Here is a 7,702-nt window from a genome sequence, read left to right on the forward strand (position 1 = left end):
CCCCCCCCCCCGATCCTGTGTCACTGTCTCTGTTCCCTACCCTTTCCTCGCTCTCTCTGGTGCTGCCGGGTCTTTCTCTGATCTCTCACTCTGTGCTTTCTGACCTCTGGCAACTGCCCTGTCTCCAAACATCATGGCATCCTCTTTTCCCCCAGCAGCAGGATGACTGTCTGGAGAAGGTGATTAAGGACACAGAGTCGCTCTTCAAGAGCCGCGAGAAGGAATATCAGGAAACCATCGACCAAATAGAGGTGGGAGAAGGACATAGTGGGGAAGATGAGGGCGGACAAGGAGGTGGGAGATGTAGGAATAGACCCCAGGAGGGACAAGAAAATTGGTAATTGTGGATGTCTCCCTCTGACTGGCTGGTGTAGCTGGGTGGTGTCCCCTGGTGGGAGGAGAAGGTAGGCAGTGTCCTGTGGCGGACTGGCTGGGACAGTATGCAGTGTCCCCATGTGGCACAGAGTACCACGCCAGCAGGTTCAGCTCCTCATTGCTCCTCTTTGTGCAGCTGGAGCTTGCAACAGCAAAGAATGACATGAATCGGCACCTGCATGAATACATGGAAATGTGCAGCATGAAGCGTGGACTGGATGTGCAGATGGAGACCTGCCGCCGGCTCATCACCCAGTCTGGAGACAGGTGAGCTCCAGGATAGGGAGGGCCAGGATTCCTGGGCTCCAGTCCCAGGTCTGGGGGCGGGGGCATTGGATCTAGTGGCTCAGAGTCAGGGGACGGAGTTAGGACTCTTGGGTTCAGTTCAGTTCTGTGCTGTATAGGTTTGTGTACTGCACTCCTCGCTGTAGTATCTGAATGCCTACCAGATGAAGCATCGTGAGGATGTGTTTGTCATGTGGTGGTTGTTCACTCATCCTCTCCCCCGGGAGCGAAGTGTGCACAGTGCAGTGCTTTGGTTTGGGGGGCATTGCTTGTTTTGAATGTACATGTTACTCTGTATCTTCTGTTCGAGAAGGCAAAGTCAAAGAAATGCACCTTGTACTTGGAGAGGAAGGCACTTCGGTTTGTTCCATCTCCCACACAGACAAGGTTCTACTCCCAGCGCTGGGAGAAGAGTGGGCACTACTAGGGGGACTGGGAATTGAGGCTCCTGGCTTCTGTTCCCAGTTCTCGCAGGGGAATGGGAGCTAGTGCATTGATGGGTGAGGGGCCGGGCTGGCTGTCACAACTGGATTGGACTCTGAATGATCAGCTGTAACCACCTTGCAGACTCCTCACAGGAGTTGAATTTGGTGCCAGATGCCTATGGAAGATGAATCGTGCTCAGCTATCAGCTTTGACAGACGATGTCACTGTCTAAAAAGAGCCTGGAACAGAGCATCACTGATCTGCTGGGACATTCTGCCGGCCTGTGGGAGTATGAAGTCAGTGCAGCTCTGGGCTGGGCCCTGCTGGAATGAGCTCACAGTGTCACTTCCCTCCTCCATATCCCCCTCTGCAGGATACTGCCAGGATATTGCTCTGAGCAAAGCTCCCCATCATTGGCCCCAGGGTTTATTTAGGCTCCATATAACCCCCTTGCCCTCTCAGTGGTACTCTACAGGACCCATATAATGTCACATGTTAACTTCCCAGTGTTAACTACACTCCTTGCAGTACCTGAGGAATCCATCCGGTTCTACAGCACCCCCTAGGTATCAGTTGTTATTAGGGCTGTCAAGCGCTTAAAAAAATTAATTATGATTAATTGCACTGTTAAACAATAATAGAATACCATTTATTTAAATATTTTGGACGTTTTCTACATTTTCAAATATATTGATTTCAACTACAGCACACAATACAAGATGTACCGTGCTCACATTGTTTTTGATTACAAGTATTTGCACTGTAAAAAAACAAAAGAAATAGTATTTTTCAATTCACCTAATACAAGTACTGTAGTGCAATCTCTTTACCATGAATGTTAAACTTACAAATGTAGTTTTTTTGTTTTTACATGACTGCACTCAAAAATAAAACTAAAAAACTTTAGCACCTACAAGTCCACTCAATCCTATTTCTCATTCAGCCAGTGCTGAACAAGATAATGCTGCCCGCTTCTTTTTTACAATGAAACCTGAAAGTGAGAACAGGTGTTCTCATGATACTGTTGTAGCCAGCGTCGCAAGATATTTACTTGCCAGGTGCACTAAAGATTCATATGTCCCTTCATGCTTCAACCACCATTCCAGAGGACACGTATCCATGCTGATGACGGGTTCTGCTCTGTAACAATCCAAAACAGTGCAGACCAACTCATGTTCATTTTCATTATCTGACACATGCCACTAGCAGAAGGTTGATTTTCTTTTTTGGTGGTTCGGATTCTGTACTTTCCCCATCAGAGTGTTGCTCTTTTAAGACTGCTGAAAGCATGCTCGACACCTTGTCCCTGTCAGATTTTGGAAGGCACGTCAGATTCTTAAACCTTGGGTCCAGTGCTGTAGCTATCTTTAGAAATCTCACATTGGTACCTTCTTTGCGTTTTGTGAATTCTGCAGTGAAAGTGTTCTTAAAATGAACAACATGTGCTGGGTCATCATCCAAGACTGCTATAATATGAAGTATATGGCAGAATGCAGGTAAAACAGAGCAGAGGACATACAATTCTTCCTCAAGGAGTTCAGTCACAAATTTAATTAACACATTTTTTTAACGAGCGTCATCAGCATGGAAGCATGTCTCTGGAATGATGGCTGAAGCATGAAGGGGCATACGAATGTTTAGCATATCTGGCACGTTAATATCTTGCAATGCCAGCTACAAAAGTGCCATGAAAATACCTGTTCTTACTTTCTGGTGACATTGTAAATAAGAAGAGGGCAGCATTATCTCCCATAAATGTATACAAACTTGTTTGTCTTAGTGATTGGCTGAACAAGAAGTAGGACTGAGTGAACTTGTAGGCTCTGAAGATTTATATTGTTTTGTTTTTGAATGCAGTTATGCAACAAAATAAAATCTATACTTGTAAGTTGCATTTTTCATGACAGAGATTGCGCTATGGTATTTGTATGAGGTGAATTGAAAAATACTATTTTATCATTTTTACAGTGCAAATATTTGTAATAAAAAATATACACTTTGATTTCAATTAGAAGAAGAATACAATATATATGAAAATATAGAAAAAATCTAAAATATTTAATATATTTTAAATGTTATTCTATTATTTAACAGTGCAATTAAAACTGCAATGAATCGAGATTAATTTTTTGAGTTAATCGCATGAGTTAACTGTGGGCTGGTCTACACTACAGGGGAAAATCGATCTTAGATGCGCAATTTCAGCTACGTGAATAACATAGCTGAAGTCGAAGTATCTAAGATCGAATTACTCACCGTCCTCACGGCGCAGGATCGATGTCCGCGGCTCCCCCTGTCGATTCCACAACTCCGTTCGGGTTGATGGAGTTCCGGAATCGATATAAGCGTATTCGGGGATCGATATATCGCTTCTCTCGATATATCGATATATATATCGATATATCGCTTCTCTCCCGCCCCCAATCTGGTGCCCACGTGACCCCTGCCCTTTGTTCTCTTTCAGAAAGTCTCCTGCTTTCACACCACCCTCTAACAGTGAACCAGCCCTGAATGAGGATACCGAGGAGTCCAATCACGACCTCCCAGCGGATGCCTCTATCAGATAATTTGAGAGGCCCTGCCCACTCCTGGCAAGGCAGAGAGCAGGAGTGTCTGAACTGTGGTTGGGAGAGACTGACAGGGAGCCACCATCAGAACTCTATCAAATTCCTCCTCATTTGGGGCAGGGGTGGAGAATTTACCCAGAAAGGACATGTTGTAAATGAGAACAGCTAGCTAGAGCTGAGGGCCCTCACACAGGGTCCCCTTCCCTTTCCCCACCTCTGTCTTCGCCTCCCCCACTTGGATCTTACTGGGGTTCAGACAGGGAGGATCCAACTTTATTATAGCAGCATCCCCTGGCACCTGTCTTCTGGGGACCACTGCCTCCATCCCCTGTCCTGGTATACTTGACCTGTCTCCCTCTGCACCCCTTGTGCTGCTCAGAAGTAGAACTGGAGCTGTGTCCCTCTGCAAACATTGGTGCCAACTGGACCGAGTGCTGGACTCTCTCTCCCCTCTGTGCTCATTGAACACTCCCGTGGTCCCTGCACCACAGCACACAAGGTACTGAGAGCCTCTTCTCTCCTTGGGGACAAGGAAAGGGCCATTGGCTCCTGCCCCCTCCATGCACTTTGCTTTGCTGTGCATCTGTGGTGTGATGACAGTGTGTACATGTTTGTGATGGAAATGAGGACTCATTAAATGGGACAATAATGCCTTTTTCTACAGCTGTGTGGGGTTTTATTTAGCTGGCATGGGATTTGGAGGACACTGCTGAGAGGAAGCTTCCCGTAGGCAGCCCACATTGGGCACTGCCTGAACACTGCTGCAGGGAAGGGTCTGTTGCTGCAGCTTCTGCTGGAGTCTCAAAGGGGAGTTAATGATGCTCCATCCCTCGGTCTGTCTATCACCATGTGTGGGGAGCATGGTGGGTAAGAGGGCTCCATTGCTGGGGTCACGCTGCCCTCCAGGGACTGCACTTAGTGTTTTGATTGTGGTAGCAATCAAGAGGCTCCCTTCAATGCACTAGGCTTGGTTTTAAAAATAAAAAAGTAGACATGGTCCTTGCTCTGCTGAGCTTCCATTCTAAGCAAGGACGGGGCTTATGCTGCTCTGACCCTTGCTCCTGTAACACTATGCACAGGGGCAATGTCTGCTCTCATCACATACCTGGAGTTAACCTCTGTGTCCAGTACACCTTAACTGAGAATTCAGTCCCTATGCATCCGATGAAGTGGGCTGTAGCCCATGAAAGCTTATGCTCAAATAAATTTGTTAGTCTCTAAGGTGCCACAAGTACTCCTGTTCTTTTTATGGATACAAACTAACACGGCTGCTAATCTGAAAAGTGTAGACAGTGAACTGTGCAGCCTGGAAGATCCTCGGTCAGGAGGGGGAGAGATGCTTGTCTAAATCCAAGAGAGGTGATGACTGACAGCCAGAATCTTAAGAGCAGGAGCTTTTGCTGGACCATAGAGCAGAGAATACAGGTCCAGTTGTCCTGAACAGTGACGCTGAGCAGCAAGACTTTGTATATAAATCAATTGTCAAGGGAACCTTTGATCAGGAGTGGCAAATGGGAGTTTCGGAGGCACTGTGGGTCCTTCTGTTTAGTTATAGTTCTGCACCCACCTGCTGTGACCTGCCCTTTTATGTGCTATGTTTTCCTTTCTGCTGGAAGATGGAAGAGAGATCTAGCGTATGACGTGCAAGTTGGTAGCCATGCTGGAAGAGAGGATATGTTGTCTGGAAGTGTGAGTTTCAACAGTACCTAACAGCTGAGAAAACGGAGATCTTTTGGACAGATTCAGAAATCATTGCCAAGGACACCACGCGGGAAAGGATCACAGTAAGAAACTGAAGAGAGTATAAAAACTGAGGAAGTGGAATGGTGATTTGTGACAAAGAAAGGAAACANTCTCATCACATACCTGGAGTTAACCTCTGTGTCCAGTACACCTTAACTGAGAATTCAGTCCCTATGCATCCGATGAAGTGGGCTGTAGCCCATGAAAGCTTATGCTCAAATAAATTTGTTAGTCTCTAAGGTGCCACAAGTACTCCTGTTCTTTTTATGGATACAAACTAACACGGCTGCTAATCTGAAAAGTGTAGACAGTGAACTGTGCAGCCTGGAAGATCCTCGGTCAGGAGGGGGAGAGATGCTTGTCTAAATCCAAGAGAGGTGATGACTGACAGCCAGAATCTTAAGAGCAGGAGCTTTTGCTGGACCATAGAGCAGAGAATACAGGTCCAGTTGTCCTGAACAGTGACGCTGAGCAGCAAGACTTTGTATATAAATCAATTGTCAAGGGAACCTTTGATCAGGAGTGGCAAATGGGAGTTTCGGAGGCACTGTGGGTCCTTCTGTTTAGTTATAGTTCTGCACCCACCTGCTGTGACCTGCCCTTTTATGTGCTATGTTTTCCTTTCTGCTGGAAGATGGAAGAGAGATCTAGCGTATGACGTGCAAGTTGGTAGCCATGCTGGAAGAGAGGATATGTTGTCTGGAAGTGTGAGTTTCAACAGTACCTAACAGCTGAGAAAACGGAGATCTTTTGGACAGATTCAGAAATCATTGCCAAGGACACCACGCGGGAAAGGATCACAGTAAGAAACTGAAGAGAGTATAAAAACTGAGGAAGTGGAATGGTGATTTGTGACAAAGAAAGGAAACATACGAAGCCATTCAACCTGGCTAGAAGGATCCAATTATTAGCAGATACTCAGTGAGTAAACTACTGAGAAACTGTTTCTGGATGAACAAAACAGGGAACACACTTAAAGGGTGTCCTTGTGATATAAAGTAAGCAGCTATCAAGAGAGGTTCTTCGACCATCCTGCTAAAGCAAGCATTGATGACTCCGTATTAAGAAAGCAATGGACAGAGAATTCAGCCAGGGACACAAGGACATCAAGACTGAGTATTGTATCCCTGGATACAAGGTGTAACTGCAAGATTGGATGTATTATGAGGTTCTCTGGCAAATCTCCATTGATGATTATAGTCACAGTTCAGGGCACCTGCATTCCCCTTCTGTGGTCCATCAAGGGCACCCATGATTAGGCTTTTGTCTCCCCAGCAATAACCTCTCATGGGCAGAGACACATGTCCCTCTCTCCCTCCTGATTGGGGTATTTCCAGGCTGCACAGCTCTCTACCTCCATCATGATTTTCCCAGCAAGGCTAGACTTTCTAAGCAGGTCTGCTTTACTCTTCTCCTCTGGTATGGTAGACAGTGTAATTGACACAGTCAAGTTACCACACTGCTCCTTCTAAGCAAGCATATTTATTCATAGGGTAAAGTATTACAGATAAAACATATTAAAACAATAAAATAACTTGCACACCTGCTAACAAGCTTACCAGAGACCACCCCCTAACTCCAGCAAGGGCTCTGGTCAATGAACAGTCCTTCAAATCCCACCAAGGGATTTTTTTAGTGACTGCCATTCATAACTGTTCTGGTTCAGAACCACTACACCTGTGAGTCTGAGAGTTGTATGGGCCTTTTGATTCTGAGACTAGGTAATTCATAGATAAAGGTGCTCTCCCTAGAAGGAAGCTTTAAAAGGTCAGGTCTGGAGGTGGGCATTGGTATTCCCCTCCCCACAGGTATTTCCTAGGAAACCCCCTCAACTAACAATTCATTCTTGTTTTCTACCCATTGTTTAAAAAAGAGTCTTTTGAATCTCATAACACTTCCCAACATTTGCATTAGTCATTTCTCCTAGACAAGTTACCTACAATCCCACAAGAGTGCATAAACCTTTGCATTTTTAATACAATGAGCACCTAAGATTCTTCAACTTAATTCAATAAGGTTTGTCCAGAATAATGCAGGAAATTGCCCTGCCTGTCACAATTATAACATTTATAATAAATTATAATCAATGATATGGCATCACATGGAACTACACAGATTATAGAAGACATCAGAGATCATGGAAGGGAACTGAAGAAGAGAAAAGATGAAGTGGCGATATTTCCAGTCCCATGAGTGAGAGAAGGCAGAAACTATTGGAGGTGACCACTGGCTGAACAACAGGTGTGAACTTGAAGATTTCAGTTGGGTAGAGCATTGGTCAATGCTCCAGTGGGAAAGGAGGCTGT

The 7,702-nt window shown here is 45.4% G+C and overlaps 1 protein-coding gene across 4 annotated transcripts in view; it reads left to right on the top strand.

Annotated features, from left to right (window-relative positions):
* The window catches only part of IFFO1 (intermediate filament family orphan 1), a 15,048-nt gene extending 10,734 nt beyond the window's left edge, over positions 1-4,314 (top strand). For 2 of the 4 annotated variants that reach the window (XM_075071510.1, XM_075071517.1), the window contains exons 7-9: positions 156-251; positions 512-642; positions 3,551-4,314. In XM_075071510.1, the coding sequence (XP_074927611.1) occupies positions 156-251; positions 512-642; positions 3,551-3,653 (330 nt within the window). In that variant the 3' untranslated portion in view covers positions 3,654-4,314. The remainder of the gene's footprint in view (positions 1-155; positions 252-511; positions 643-3,550) is intronic. The other 2 variants (XM_075071513.1, XM_075071518.1) reach the window with 1 other exon arrangement.
* The last annotated feature ends 3,388 nt before the right edge of the window (positions 4,315-7,702 follow it).

This window comes from Chelonoidis abingdonii, chromosome 1, assembly GCF_003597395.2.
Source record: "Chelonoidis abingdonii isolate Lonesome George chromosome 1, CheloAbing_2.0, whole genome shotgun sequence".
NCBI classification, from domain to species: Eukaryota; Metazoa; Chordata; order Testudines; family Testudinidae; genus Chelonoidis; species Chelonoidis abingdonii.